The sequence below is a fragment of the Beta vulgaris genome, chromosome 5, assembly GCF_026745355.1.
Source record: "Beta vulgaris subsp. vulgaris cultivar EL10 chromosome 5, EL10.2, whole genome shotgun sequence".
Taxonomy (NCBI): Eukaryota; Viridiplantae; Streptophyta; class Magnoliopsida; order Caryophyllales; family Amaranthaceae; genus Beta; species Beta vulgaris.
The window spans coordinates 59,898,470-59,914,693 of NC_079206.1; the positions used below are offsets into that span (position 1 = coordinate 59,898,470).

The following is a 16,224-nucleotide window of genomic DNA, read 5'->3' on the forward strand; positions in this document are numbered from 1 at the left end:
TTATCATTTTTCAATTTTTTATAAAAAGAAAAAATTAAATGATTAGAGGGTATTTTAGTCACTTCAAAAGAGGACACCACACCTCATCCCTTGGCTTATATAATAGAGAATAGAGATTATATAAGTGAAGGAGGGGAGGAATATGGTGTCCTCTCATAAAAAGTCTAATATACCCTTAATGAAATTAAATTGTCATATAAATCTTTTATTCTTACTTGCCATATATATTGAACAAGTTAATAATGGAATTAAATTTGAAATTTCAATTGAATATTAAATTAAGGAGAATGATTTCCTCTTATTACCTACGTGTGAAAAAAAATTATTCAAAAATTAAATTGATAATATAACTTTATCGGCACGATTAGAAGAAAAAAATTAAAACTTGAATTTCATATTAATAATTATACTCGTAATTTTTTAAAACCTAAATGTTGATTATTCTTCGGTAATCTCTATTATATAAATCAAATTCTTTTCGATGATTGAACCTGATACATAAATTCTTCCACTTTATTTGAGCATAGACTTTTTTCTATTGTATTCAATAATATATTTGAATATTGATGAACAAATCTATACTAATATATTAAAAGGCGTGCATAAACCAGGAACGGTGCCACGTGGCGCTCTCCCTAAGGAGTTTTAGTTCATGTAATCCATGTACAATAAAAAAAATAAAAATTGTATAATATAGGTTTTGATCCCGTGACCTCAAGTTCAATGTACTAAAGTTTTAACCACTAGACCAAGTTGTATTTAGTGTTATCATATCAAAGTAAAATATTAATAAATGAATTTTTTTCTTACCCGGGGAATAGCCCGAGCTTAATAACTAGTAACTAATAAAACCAATGAAACATTGCTTTAAGAAAAAAAGTAAAAAGTTAACATTAATTCTAAATGTATTTTTGAATCAAATTTTTCATACAACTGATGAATAACTAATTCAGAAAAACAAAAAATATTAATAGAACACGCACGCATAGCGTGCAAAAAATGCTAGTTTGTATAGAGGTAAGAATTGGATGATACTGAAAAATCTTATTGCAAGCTAATTTTATTTTTGTTGGAGTAACAAAGATGCCACGTGACGTGTATACGTTGTCACGCACGACTTTTAATATACTACCTCCGTTCTTTTTTAGTTGCAACGTTTGACAAATTGCACTATTCATGTTCTCTTATTTGACCACATTTATTGATTTATATGTTAAACAAAATATAGTCATGTGGGGTCTTGTTTGATTCGTTTCGATGTAAGCTTTCATAATATCAAATTTTTATAATTTTTACTTACATACAATTAGAGATAAAACGATTTGAAATTGTACATTGGCAAGCGTGAAAGTCAAAACGTTGCAACTAAATAAAAACAGAGGTAGTATTTGTATAGATGAAAAATAGGATGATAGTGAGAAATCCAAAATCAAAGCAACTAAATAATTATTTATTAGAAGTTTTGATGGCTACCCAAAAGTCCCGGGAAGTGATGTATCTCAGACATATAACGATGAACAAATAGTTTACAACCTCACATTTCGTTAGTTAATTCTTAGTTTATGTTTTTCATTTTTGTTCATGCTTTTTCTAAATATAGATAATTTCTGATAAGTTTTTCCTAGTTTTCAAGGAGGAAAAGTTTTTGCATGAAGATTAGAAACAAAGAAAAACGTAGTGATTGTATCGCTCAACGACAAATAATTAATTGAGGTAAGTTGCAAAGTTTTATGCAATATAAATTATTTTGTGAATTTGTATGATCAATTTGATTTCATGTTCTTTTTTTTTTCTTCTAAATTTCTAATTCATATATCCATAATCATCTTGTTTTCATTCTTGCAATTGGATTATGGATTGAGTTTGTATCTCGTTAGTTGATTGGAGAATAATTATTGATAATTCATTGTATCCGCTGTGAGTTAATTTAATTAAGAGCTAATTCTAGTTTATGGATGTCGAGTGTGTTTTGCTAGCAGCTCGGAAGTGTGGGTTGTTATAAGATAAATCTTTTCGATTTATATAGAAAATTGCTTAGATTACCCATAAATTTAACAACCCTATTAAAAGAGGTGAAGATTATATCTTTTCTCTATCTCTCCCATGAGAATGGAGCCTCAAAACATTGATTCTTTTCTTTCGATACCAAAGCAAAGTTTTCTCTTTCTTGTTAATCTTTACACAAATTCTTTAACTGTTACACTATAATTTATCAGGTAAAAATCCACAAACCTCCTTTTGTATAGTCTATTATTTTTTGTTGGAGTCTATATTCTTGTGCATGTTACATAATAAGTTATGGTGTAACATGTTATACGCATTTTAATTTTTATCATTTCCCAAAGAAAGACCCTCCATTTGAGGTTTATATTTTGCTAGTAGATCAATTAACTTCTCGGATCACTTATGTTCAAGATTTAATTAATACCAATTCTTAGATTTTCAATCACCCAATAAAAAGATAAAAAATATTGGGTCAAATAACACTAAAATGACGAGTTCACTCATGGTATATCCGGGTGTACCATGAGCACGGTACGCTCATAGTACACCTAGGGGTATTTTTGTAATAAATTAGAACTTCATGTGCTCATTTGACACATTTGCTCATATGGGCATTTTGCTCATTTACTCATTTGCTCATTTTGTAATAAAAGTGTTGGCTCGATTTCTTAAATGAGTAAAAATGTTTGCTCATTTGCTCATTTGTTCATTTTGCTCATTTGCTCATTCGCTCATTTTGCTCATTTGGAGAAAATAGTCTTGGGTGTACCATGAGCATGGTACACCCAGGTGTACTATAAATATCCTAAAATGACCATGTAGTTGTGTTGTAATTTAGTTACATGAACTTATTTTCTTTTAAAATTGATTCTCAGATTTGTGAAAAATCATGGATGATACATATATGGGAGAGGGGTCTCGACATGGACAGGGAATGGAATTTGTGCCATTTCAAACTTGTCAAGAATCATTAGAAACCCTATTACTTCATGGAAATTTAGATATTTTGGTTAAGGGAGCCAAAAAACTTCCTAACATGGATCAACTTCATAGTACCATGTCTGGTTTATTTGGCATGTCAAAGCTAAAATCTCATGGGACAAGTGATCCTTATGTTAATGTTTCCATTGCTGGCGCGATTCTAGCTCGAACTTTCGTTATGCAAGATAACGAAAATCCGGTATGGATGCAACACTTCAATGTCCCAGTAGCACATACAGCTGCAGAATTACATTTTGTAGTAAAAGATGATGATGTAGTTGGTTCTGAGATTATAGGAGCAGTTGGTATTCCTACTAGAAAACTTGTTTTAGGGGAGAAAATTGAAGGAACTTTCCCAATAATGAAAGGTAAAGGGAAAGTCTGGGAAACTGGAGCTAATTTAAGTGTATCCATCCAATACACTCCTGTAGAACAAATGAATTTGTATCACTCAGGTGTTGGGAATGGGAATGGTGTTCCTAGTACATATTTTCCGCTAAGGAAAGGGAATAAAGTTACTCTTTACCAAGATGCACATTATGAAGATGGTATACTTCCAGATATTAAGCTTGAATATGACATGGATTTTGTTCATGGGAAATGTTGGGTTGATGTGTATAATGCGATTTCGAGTGCTAGACATCTGGTGTACCTTACAGGCTGGTCTGTAGTTCATCTTGTTAGACTTGTTCGTGATGATCCAGAGATTTCGGGTGTTACATTGGGTACCTTATTGAAGAGTAAAGCACGAGAGGGTGTACGAGTTTTGCTCCTTGTATGGGATGATCCTACCTCTAGGAAATTCTTTCATCGCACGACTGTAAGTACTTAAATTTTCCATACCCCTAAACTTATTTAAAAAGTGTAAGTATTATTGTTGCCATTACCTTAAACTTAGGTGTGGTTTGTCTTAGAGAGACGTACTAGAAACTTAAGTCACCTTTCATAACAAAATATTAACACTTAGATCCTACACTCAAGAGTATGATGTGCATCATGCTTACACCTGCATGTTCTTTTCATTACACCTGCATGTTCTTTTGTGTGTTAAAACTACTTAAAAAAGCATAGAGACATCATATAATGAAAATAGCACACTACAAGTAGCTCCCGTGTGTAGAATCTAATTAAATTCAGCCCTCGCTCTATGCATATTGAAGTATCATTTAAAAGTATGTATGTATGTAATAATTAAATAAAGTATGCAGTAATGTGCTATAGTTAATATTTGTAGGAAGGCATGTTAGCAACAGATGATGAAGTGACATACAAGTTCTTTAAGGACTCATCAGTTCATGTAGTACTTTGCCCAAGATCTGGTGGTAAAGGGCATAGTTTGCTAGGAAAACAGGTAAACGACATTCCAATAAAATATCTCATTAATCTAGTTATGATTAGCAGATAATTGCTTACTCTTTATAATTTAATTTATTTTTCTGTATTATATGATGGTCAGGAAGCTGGAGCAATCTATACTCATCACCAGAAAACAATTATAGTGGATGCTGATGCAGGTCAACATAAAAGAAAACTCATTGCTTTTGTGGGAGGGCTTGACCTTTGCAAAGGGCGGTATGATACTCCAGAGCATTCTCTTTTCAGAACATTAGAGACAGCACACGAAGATGATTTTCATAATCCCAATTTCACTGTAATAATTCTTTACTACTACTATAAACCTTTCTCTCATTACTTCATGTTAATTTAAATTGATCCTCTTAAGTTAAGTTTTTCTTTATAAATGTTGATTGATAGCTTTTGAGATATGGAGTATAGAAACATTACCATTTATCACATCTATTATGCATAATTTGGAATTTCCTCATAATACTACTTATTCATTACCATTATCGTCATTCACGTTTGCGTATTAAGAAAAAACTATCATTTTCATAAGTTCTAAATTTAATGCAGGGTTCAACTACGGGATGTCCTAGAGAACCATGGCATGATTTGCATAGTCAGATCGACGGTCCAGCAGTGTACGACATCCTAACCAACTTTCAGGAGCGTTGGTTAAAGACTAGACCTCGTGGGATTAAAAAATTTAAGAGAACTTATGATGATCATCTAATTAACATAGATAAAGTTCCAGATATTATTAAACAAGAAGATGCCGAAACTTGTGACAGTAATGAGGATGATATGGAGTCTTGGCATGTTCAAGTAACTTAACAACTGCTTTCAAACATTGCTTTAAAATTTCTTATGCATTGTATATATTAGTTTTATGATAATTTATACTGTGACATTTTAGGTCTTTCGCTCAATAGACTCCAATTCTGTAAAAGGGTTTCCTAAGGATCCTAAAGAAGCGACGAATTGGGTTAGTTGCTAGTCCTTGTTAAATTGAAGTCCGACTATTTAGAGAATGTCTTATGTTAGTTACGAAATTCTATACTAAAGACTTCTTTTCTCCTGGGGGTTCTCTGTTTTGCAACAGAATCTTTGTTGTGGCAAAAATGTTCTGATAGATATGAGTATACATACGGCATATGTACATGCAATTCGCTCAGCCCAACATTTTATTTACATTGAGAACCAGTATTTTCTTGGCTCCTCTTATAACTGGGATTCCCACAAGGGCTTAGGTGAGCTACTACGTTCTCAAACTTATTACATACTCTGACGGACTCCTTATGAATGTGGAAAATATGTCGAATTAGTTGATTCGAATTGGAATTGTCAAGTTATCCATACCTCTTTAGTCAAAACAACAATTCATTTTAAGTGAACCACCTCGTTTGTGTATCACAATTATGAATGTTGTACTATAAAGGTTTTATGTTCTTATTTTTCTCAATGTTATGCAGGTGCAAATAACTTGATACCTGTTGAAATTGCTCTTAAGATTGCTGAGAAGATTAAAGCTGATCAAAGATTTGTTGCATATATTGTTATTCCTATGTGGCCAGAGGGTGATCCAAAAAGTCTTGCCATGCAGAGGATTCTTTATTGGCAGGTATTTCCCCCGCTCCAATTAGTTAATCTTGTTCATGATAACTTAGTTATGTAGTGCTAGTTTGTTCTCTAGGGTGTAATTCGAGTTTTATTTAATGCAAAATTTTCCGATGTCAAAAAGAATAATATTGGCATCGTATGGTGGGTTAGCTATTTCTAGTCGTATCCATGGCTACAAGTTATTTAGAGTGCTCGTTAATAAACTAAGTGAGATGACTCCTATAATGAGCTAAAGACTAAGCTAAACACATGTTTAAAGTTTAAATCACTCTCATCCAATCCTTTGCATTGATTTAATATCACTTACGTATTCAGGCCCATCTTCTTAATAAGACACCATGATCAAGCATGATGATATGATAGGTTTGTATTACAAGGGAAATTAATTACTTCTTTTGTTGTATATAAGATCTAGTGGAAACAGTTTCTGTAAAACTTGCATAAGTTTTGTGATAGATGACATCAGAGATACAGCATTCTAAGTTCTGAAACGCGTATTTTCTCTTCTGAATTGTAGTACAAAACAATGCAAATGATGTATCAAATAATCTATAAGGCTTTGGAAGAAAAAGGTGTAGAGAACAGCTATGAGCCTCAAGACTTCCTTAATTTTTTCTGCTTAGGAAATCGTGAAGTTTCAGATGACGGTTCCAACAGTGTGCCAAGTGGAAGTGTGAACAGTCCACAAGCATTTTTAAAAAGGAGTCGACGGTTCATGATCTATGTTCATTCAAAAGGCATGATAGTAGATGATGAATTTGTCATAATGGGTTCAGCCAACATCAACCAACGATCTATGGAAGGTACTCGAGACACTGAGATTGCAATGGGTGCTTATCAACCGCATCATACATGGTCTAAGAAAAATTCGAGGCCACATGGGCAGGTAACTAACAAGCTCAATTTTTACATATAGAAAGTCTAGACGATCTTACCTTGAAGGGGTCACTTTTTGGTTACCTACTTTTTCAGTAACCTTTTTAATTTTATAGTAAGGTAAGACAGTCTTTTATACGTATAATAAACATGTTGGTATCCAATTGCAGATATATGGATACCGGATGTCGCTATGGGCAGAGCATCTCGGAACCATTGAGGGTTGCTTTATGTATCCGGAGAGTCTTGATTGTGTTAGAAGAGTAAGAATACTAGGAGAACAAAATTGGAGACAATTTTCAGCTGATGAAGTGACAGAAATGAAAGGCCACCTTCTCAAGTATCCTTTGAAGGTTGATAGATGGGGCAGGGTTAGCCCTCTTCGTAACTCGGAGAAGTTCCCGGATTTGGGTGGTAAGGTCATGGGTACATTCTCCGGGATCCAAGAAAACCTCACCATTTGAACCAACATGTCAAAATTGATAAATAGAGCTAGGACTTTTATAAGATTTAAGAAAATTTGGTCGAGTGTGATATAGCACCAAATAGATTGTCAATATGATAGATAGTTATGTCATTTGAATAGGGGAAATTTTTTTATTTATCAAAGTTTTACATTGAGAGACTCCAAGCTGTAGTCTTTAATAGATTCAATAGTGTATCGGAGTAATAAGTTAGTGTTATGATTATTAAGGGAGAATTACACTATGTGATTAATATTTTGGTCAAAGCACTCTTTCACTCTACTTGTGTGAAGTTTATATCAATAGCAACGATACAAAGAGCATTTATTTTAGATATCTCAACCTCTGTCCTGCAAATTAGTAAGATGTCTTACGACTTCTTTAAATACAAAACAACAGTCCATAGATGGTGCACACGTTTGTATGGCGAGGAAGGTGTGCATATTGTACATGGCTAACAAGCTAAACGTACATAATTGAACACATGTACATGACTAACAAGCCAAATGAACATATGTATATCTCTGTTAGTATATGTTTATTGGTATTGGTCTTTATGTTCATATTCCAGTGCTTGATATTTATCGTGCGCATTTTTCTCTCCATACGGACGTGATGCACCTACTAATAAATTCCGTCAGTTATCGGTTTCTTTAAAACTTAATAACAAAAATATGAAAATCAAATTAGAAATTGTTTTGATTTTTGTTGTCACTTTTCAATATAAAATGTACAACCCAATTGGAGAAAAGAACCGATTAGACGAGTTGATGTTTAACCCAATCCTAGGTCCATATTAGAAAGTTTAGAAAAGAGATTAACAAACGTGACGTCTCTAATGTAGGATCAAAGCGTGTTATAGTATTTGTAAGTTCTCTATTATACTTTTAATAATCAACATTAGAAAGTAGGCTACATGTCCAACCCAATTGGAGAAGAAATCCACTTAAACGAGTTGATGTCCAACCCAATCCTAAGTCTAGAAGAAAGTTTAGAAAAGGGATCAACAAATGTGACGTCTCTAATTTAGGCTCAAAGCAGAAAAGTTAAGCTTCACCCTCGTCATACCTCACTCATCATGTTAGAAAAAAAAAAATATTAACCTTGTTTGCTCTTGTATAAATATATATTAATCTTGGTTTTTTTTTGGTTTTTGGCACAATATGAATGAAGATTCATAAAGATAAAAAAGATAGAAAAAGTTTCATAGCATGGGAAATGGAATTCAAACCGTTATTAGATAAAAACTTTTGTGGGCCCACCAATCCGGTAAGTCTTCCCCACCGTCAATCCGCCAAATCCCACCACTCGGTGCCTCCTCTTCCCTAAAACAACAAACAAACTCTTCAAAAAAAAAAAAAAAAAAAGAAAAAAAACACCCATACCCCAAAAAAAAATAAAAAATAAAAAAGTCCATTCGCATTCAACGAGTTATATCCACGTGTCACACCCACATTCCTCCATCTCAGAGATGTGGGACCCAAATCTCCTTTGGCGCGCTTGCATTTCCATCTTACGTGTCGTCCTCGTAATTCAACGCAGATTCCAAGGGTAAAAGGGTAAAATCACTTCCTTTACACAAACACAACTTTCAGTTCATAACAGACAGCTGCTGCGAAAGAGGGGAAGTAACAAAAAAATTAAAAACAACAACTGAAGCCAACAACAACAACAACAATAAGAAGCCCAGAAAAAACCTATACATTAATCCAACATAAACATCAAAAACAATGGAAGAAACTGAGGTAAAATACTATGATGTTTCCTTAATTTCTCCAAACTATTTCATTTTCTTTTATAAAAACAGCAAAATCAATTTATAGTTAATAGTAATACACTACTACTGATGTTCTTATAGAGTTCTTCAATTCCAACTACTTTTTTTTGAATAAAAAATTGGAACTTTTAATTGATTTTTGGATTTTTTGAAGTAAATCGATGGATTTATGAAGTGGGTATTGCTTATTTTTTGAAATTATTAAGAGAATTTTTGTGGGTAATTTTTTAATTTATGTTTGTAGAAAATGACGGCTTTGAAGAAGGCATATGCGGAGATAATATTAAACACAGCGAAAGAGGCGGCTGGTAGGATAATGGCATCAGAAAGAAAAGCACATCAGTTTCATCACGATCTTTCTTCAACTAAAGATGAAGCTCTTCGTCTTTTGCTTCGTCTTAAACAAACTATGGATGTTAAAGTAATGTGTTTTTTTGTTGATGTTTTTGATTGTAGTTGTTTTTTTTTGGTTTGAAATGCTTATATTTGATTGTTGAGGTGATTGTTTTTCTGGGTTTTGAATTTTAGGTTGTGGGTGTTTTTTAAATTGTAGTTATGGAATTTAGGGTCTTGAGTGGATTTGATGAGTTGAACAAGTTGTTTGTGAAATGTGTTTTGTTGTTCTTTTGGGGAATTTGGGTTGATGAGTAGTGATAATTAAGTGGGTTTCTTCTGGTTTGTTGTTTTATTTGGTGGTTTCGAGATTCGGGTTTAGTTAGTTATGTTGGGGTTGTAGGAATGTGTTGGTGGGGGTTACTTCATGTTTTGTTCTTGTCATGTTTTTGCATTGGAGAGATGATAAGTTTATTATGTTTGTTTGCCTTTACTTCATTGCTTGATTAGCTTTCCTATGTTTGATCCTTTGCCAACAGTCTTATTTAGTAATCTGCTAGTAGTTTAGCACTTGTGTCAACAAGTATCATCTATGAGTGGGATTTCTTTGTTAGAATTGTGATTTTGAAGCTGTCGATATTTTTCACTTCTCGTGTAATTTGGTGGTGTGATTTCAACTTGTACTATGTATATCTACATCGTGGAGTTAAGTTGATTGTGATTGTTTTTGCTATGTTGTCAGGTTAATGAAGCAGAGATGAAATCCCTAAACCAACAAAGAAGAATCGAGGAGTTAGAAGCTCAGCTCCAAGAAGCTGAGGATATAGTAAGTAATCTTAGAGCAGAGCTAAATGAGGCGCATATGAAAGTGGAAGAATTGGCAAATAACCAAACAAACTATGCACCGAATATGACTGAAAAGGCCCATTGTGAGGAAAGAACCAAACAGTCTGAGAATGGACTGTCTAGAATTGTTTTAGATGCACAAACAAATTTGTTAAACCAATCAGAAAACGGGCACTATGTTGCAAACAATTCTATAGAGGAATTGGGAAATTCTGGTGATCCAGTTGTTCCCTCAATAATTATGAGAAGCAAAAAACCTGAGTTATATAGAAATGGGTGCACACAAAGAGTACGTGCATATGAAGGAAACGTTGTAAATGGTCATTTTTCTCTGTCTGGAGAGTTAGATGAACTAAAGTATGAGAAATCCACAAGAGATAAACGAGGTGAGGGGATATCCATGACACTTGTAGGTGCTGATGCTACATCAAAACCTTTTGACATTGAAAATGAAGACAATGTGGACAAAATTAGCAATCCACTACCTCTCAAATCATTTCGAAAGAGAAGGAAAAGAGCTGCTAGATACAGAAGAAGTAATACTTCCACACTTAAGCCTATTCCTCTTATGGCAAAGGAGGCAGTTTCTGATCTTCCAAACACTCAAACATGTGTACCTGGTTCTCATGACCTCCCGGAGAGCAGTGAGATTAAAGGTAAATGTACACACACAAACCCACCTTCAACAGCACCACCTAGCGTTTCTGAATTGGGTGTATTATCAGCACTTGTAACTCCCCAAGGTGATGAAACTGAGGCTCGTATGGTTGCGGTGAATGAAGATACAGAAGTAGCTAGTAGTTTGGTTTTGATCAGGCAGCAAAGTGGTTCTGGGGATTGCTTAGATGTTTCGAGTTCAAAACAAGATCTTGAGACGAATAATTCTTCCTCGGTTTATCCAGATTCGAAAGTGCTGGATGCAGGTGGTATCTCTAGTCCACCACTTAAAGATAGGGTTCTTAAGTATACTTTCCAGAGGAAGCGGAAGAAGGAATCAGTAAGTGGTGATGATAGCAGCTTGCTCGAGGAAAACCCCTTGAAAAGAAAAATGGTGAAGAAACAGAATGGCAATCTTGAAGCCCCAAAATCTGGCACAGTGACTGAATCATCGCGAGATAGTCGGAGGATGGCACAGGTGGCACGTCAGGTTGGTATTTCTTTCTCCAATATATGAAGGTCTATTACCTACTTTTAATTATGAAGCTTATACTGGAATATCTTTGTATTGATATCCATCAATTATTTGTTTTCGTTGAACTCCATTGAAGACTTGAAGTCTAGTTGATGTTCAGGGTTGGCTGGTCTAGTATTGACATTGGACAATGCCTGCATGGCAGCTACATTTTCTGGAAAAGTTAAGCATCACAAGTGATGACAACAAGCTTTGAGTAAATCGTGTGTTATGTGGTCTGAGTGATGATGAACTTTACAAAGATGGTTGCCACTAATGGTGTTCGATTAGGTCTGTCTTTAGGTAGGACCGTAGGAATTAGGATATAGATGGACTAACAAAGAGGAAGCCGAGTTTCTTATACGTGAGCTTACTGTATGTTTTAGTTGGGGTTGTTTGAGCTGGAAGTTTGAGCTGTTTCGTCTGTTCTTGGTTTCATATAAGTGCATCTGTTGTACTATGACTTACATTTAGTGAGTGTGCTGTTTGGAATTGGTCTCTAGCGACTAGCATGATGAATTCGGTTTTAAATATTCCGTAGCAACACGAGAAGAAGATAGTTGAAGTTGCTTGCAGTATAAGCACACAATATTAAGGACAAATGATTGGACCAGCTTGAAGATACTTTCTAAAACTGTTTATCACTAAGCATGTTCATATAGGTCGTTATGTCATCAGGGATTCCCAACTTCTGGTCAAATGTCACTGTTGCAAAGAAAGTCTCAGTCTCGTTTGTGCTTTTTTGTGTTTTTAAGGAGCGGCGGGTGAAAGAGTCCTCTGGGAGATGAGTGTTCACACACACCAGTATTGAGTAACTACATGAGCTGGGAATCCCGAATAAGATTAGTTTAGATGCAAACTGTGACTAGTGGGGATGTCTGTGCACTCAAGTAAGCATTCGCTGGATTTGCTACTATTCGTTCTTGCTTAATACTTGAAATGTCTAATATATGATCACAAGAGACCTTCTTTAGTTTTTGGAGGGAAAATGAAGCTCCTCCTTTCACCTCCCTTTTTTCCCCCCTTCCCTTCCTCCTCTTCCCCTCCCCTTCTGTGTTCCTTTCAAAACAAAATGTCAGTCTGTCAGGTCAACTGCATGTATTGCTGATCAATGTTTCTATATATTTATGTTTTGAATCTTGAAAGTTCTCAGTCTAGATCTGCATATATTTTTTGTTGCATGTATAATCATCTTAACTACTTGAGGTTTGTTGAGCACTGCTTTTCATGTAGTTCATTGAGGAATGGCATTCTTTTATGAAGCAGTTGCAACGTTTGTGTGTCAGATGAGATTTAGCTTTTGCCATCTTGGCTAGTATGTGTATTTCTTTCTCGTGCAAGAACTATGACAACAACTACTTTTCATTGATGAGCCCAGAACCTTACTAGAAGGAGCTGACGGCTTGTTTGGACAACTTCATTATGAAGGAGAGTTGGGGAGGGAAGGGGAGAAGAAAATCAATTCTCTTGTTTGGACAATACTTTTTATTCTTTCGAGGGGAGAATGATACATTGTTTAAAATTGATCTAACTTCCTAATTTGCACGTACCAGTTTCACGTTCCTCCCTGTTGACATTTTTTTGTTTGAAATAATTCAACACTTTCTGTTCTTCACATATGGAGGAAGCAGAGCCACCAAAATAGAGCTCAAGGGAATTAACCATTTAATAATTCTTCTTTTTAACTTTCTACATGAGAGCCAACAACCCTCAGCCCTTCAACCACTTTCCACTCTCTATAATTTGATATGAACTTGAATTAATTTTAATGCACAAATCTTTTTATCCAATTACTATATCTATAATCACCACACTAGTGATTAATGGAGGATCATAGTTACAAAGACAATGGCACAAAGGAGAGTGTGACAAAGACTGAAGAAAGAGAATATCTCATCTGATAATGTCATCAAAAGCTTAATACAACTCTAAGCTAGTCCTTGTTTGTAGGGAGGCATTGCAAACCATAAGTAAATCCTAATGAACTTGGATTCTTGGCCATTGGTTACATTTAAAGGGCTGTGATTAAATTAGAAGAAGTAAGGAAGAAACAATCTTGTGTTTTGCACAGAGCCAGTGAATGGCCATGCGTCAATACATAGTCTAGACCGTGCACTATATTAGAGGCAATGTTCATGCAAATTTTAGCTATGGATGCTACAAGGGGTCAGACTGTGCACTTGATTGGTGAGAACAGAACACCTTCAAATGCTCATCTCTCTCTCTCTCGTTTCTCTTGTTTCGTGCATGTGACATGTTGTTGATAACTCTTGGGCATTTCATATTCAAATGCTATCACTCAAAGGCCACCCATGCACGGAACACTCCTTTTAGGTCTAGACTGCCCAATGAGGCAATGACCATGTATAGCCTCCATAGACATATCAAAGCCTCCAATTGCAATCTCAACCATTGTCAACCTTGTTTATTCATCTATTATGAGCTAATATGCATAATGAACAGAGGTACAAGTACAACGATCCAGTTGATTACATTGGAAGTAAATCATCACGAAATGGAAATCAGATTTTATTATCCATTTAAAGATCATATAAGAAATGAATTTCTTGCAGTCGGTTCCAATTTACTCATCCTGTTGCTATATCTTTATGCTGTCTGCATTTTATGTATAGTTTATTTTTCTTGCATATATTTATCTTAAATAGAGTATCTTATCTCTCAAGATGTGCTGTGAAGCGGTGACCTCAATGTGAAAATTGGTAGTACCTGCTACTCATAGACAAGAGTTACTGGCTGAAGCATGGAAGCTGGAGATTGATTATACTATTAGGAAATTGAAGGAAATGTGTTAAAGCTGCTGGATTTTGTTATCATAGCGCTCGTGCCCTTAATGCAGCACTTGATAAGAAAGGAATGTCATGCCTTTTGACGGGCTTGATGTAACACTCAATCAAAGCCCTTGCAAATATAAGATAGTAGAGATATTGTAATTATAGGGGTATATCCTGTCCATAAGCAAAGGCACATATATATATATATATATATACATATACATATACATATACATATAATAAACTCTTTTGAGTTGGTCGAGTTGAATATAAAATCTTAAGTTTGAGCTAGGCCTGAGTTTATAGCTCTGTTGCTTGGAAGTTGTAGCTTCTTGTTGGGTACCTGAAAAGCGGCAAGAGCTCCAATTGTGATATCCTCACAAGTCACGACCTTAACCTGTTTAGATATCCATTGGCATGTTTGAAGATGATGTCCATTTTTAGGTTGTTTTGTAGTTTTTAGGCTGATTTGGTTTTGATGGAGGTGATACAGAAAGGACAAAAGTAGAAATTATGAACGATTAAGTACTCCGTTCGTCCATTCTATACGAGATGAAATTGATAAAAAAAAATAAAAAATAGACAAACCTTTACCCCATTCATCCCTGAGAACATGTAGGTCACTTTTGAGGAACTAAGTTAATATTGCACCAGAGTATTAAGTTTACATCACCACCATATATTATATATATGTAGTCTTCTTAAATTCTTTGTCAAGGATGTCGCCAAGGCTAATGTGGGAGAGTTCGAAGATTATTTACTAAATTCAGAAGAAAGTGACCTGTTACTTTGGAACAGCCCATAACAGAAATATGGTCTATTATTTTAGGGACGGGAGTATTATAGATTATAGTCGAATCATCTGGGAACGGCGTAAAACAAAAGGTGAATTCTTGTGACAGCGAGGGAGGAATACCTAGAGGATACAGCTAGTGTTAGGAAAGCTCAGGCTGGCTGGTATTCATTCATTCCATAGATAAAAGAAGACTCAGGTAGGTAATTTTTCTCCTTTTCCAACCGACCTTCCAACTATATTCCTATAAATCATCTATAAGTAGTTCTGGACTGACTGTCTTGAATTATTATTAGAGCTTGATGCAGAACTTGCACGGTGGATACTTCTCAGTGATGTGTCTTTATTATTGTTAGTATGTCCGTCATTACTCCATTGTACTTAACACAGTTTTCTCCCCCATTTGCAGCTCATTTCGCTATCTGAGAAGAAGTGGTGGAAGTAGAAAACAAGTTTGTTGCTTGCTGTGCAAGAACTGGCCTACAAAATCAAAACCGAAGCATACGCAAATGAAGAAGATGTTCACATCATGTTGATGTTGTGCAAATTGCACCTTATTTAACAGCTCAAAAGCTGCTTCTATAAAGGGAGAGGGAGAGGGAGTTAATTATGTTCCCGGCGTCACAATAATAAAGTCATATTCTTGTTTATCATAGCATTTTCCCTAAAATCTTAATGTTTTTAACACCCAGTTAATATATAGTGAATGATTTTATTATGAGATATAGAGTATTACAGTTTAACTTCTCGAAGGTTATCGATTCTTGAATGGCCTTACTTTGATAGGCGATCTGCAAATGCTTCAAGTTATTTTGCTCGAGATATCCTGAATGAGTTGTTTATTTAGGGTTTTCATTCTCCATTTAAAACGGACCTTAGTAGTCGTTTAGTTTACGTGGGAAGTTAAAATTCCCGTGAAATTGCAATTCATAGGATTTAAATTATTTAATCAGATTCATGGAAAATTGGTTAAATTATTTGGTTGACAATGGGGGAATTAAATTCCCGTGAGAATTTCTACTTACCTTTTTTATTTTTTTTTGAGGGGAAACAAGCTAAGATTAATTGAAGGACAAATTGTCCATCAATACATAGGGCGCCACCTCCGAAGGGGAGTGGTTCTCCCATATTTGTTTAACAACAAATGGAACTAGCCTTGCTAAATGGTGGGCAACAAAATTCCCATCACGTTTGACATGCGACCAAGTAAGAGAATAAAAAAACGT

The 16,224-nt window shown here is 34.8% G+C and overlaps 2 protein-coding genes across 3 annotated transcripts; both read left to right on the plus strand.

Moving 5' to 3' along the window:
• The first annotated feature begins 1,447 nt into the window (after positions 1-1,447).
• Positions 1,448-7,622, plus strand: LOC104894174 (phospholipase D gamma 1). Of its 2 annotated transcripts, XM_010680351.4 has the most exons (10): positions 1,453-1,713; positions 2,880-3,805; positions 4,220-4,336; positions 4,442-4,636; positions 4,900-5,151; positions 5,243-5,311; positions 5,429-5,576; positions 5,799-5,947; positions 6,464-6,832; positions 6,993-7,622. In XM_010680351.4, exons 2-10 carry the CDS (start codon positions 2,894-2,896, stop codon positions 7,284-7,286), a joined length of 2,505 nt encoding a protein of 834 aa, XP_010678653.2. In that variant the 5' UTR covers positions 1,453-1,713; positions 2,880-2,893; the 3' UTR covers positions 7,287-7,622. The 2 variants fall into 2 exon arrangements, with proteins under 2 accessions (XP_019105235.2, XP_010678653.2); XM_019249690.3 differs by lacking the exon at positions 6,993-7,622 and having other exon boundaries at positions 1,448-1,713; positions 6,570-6,634.
• Positions 7,623-8,875: 1,253 nt separating this feature from the next.
• LOC104894175 (hypothetical protein) lies at positions 8,876-15,745 on the plus strand. Its single transcript, XM_010680352.3, has 4 exons — positions 8,876-9,031; positions 9,308-9,484; positions 10,139-11,389; positions 15,408-15,745. Exons 1-4 carry the CDS (start codon positions 9,017-9,019, stop codon positions 15,441-15,443), a joined length of 1,479 nt encoding a protein of 492 aa, XP_010678654.2. The 5' UTR covers positions 8,876-9,016; the 3' UTR covers positions 15,444-15,745.
• The last annotated feature ends 479 nt before the right edge of the window (positions 15,746-16,224 follow it).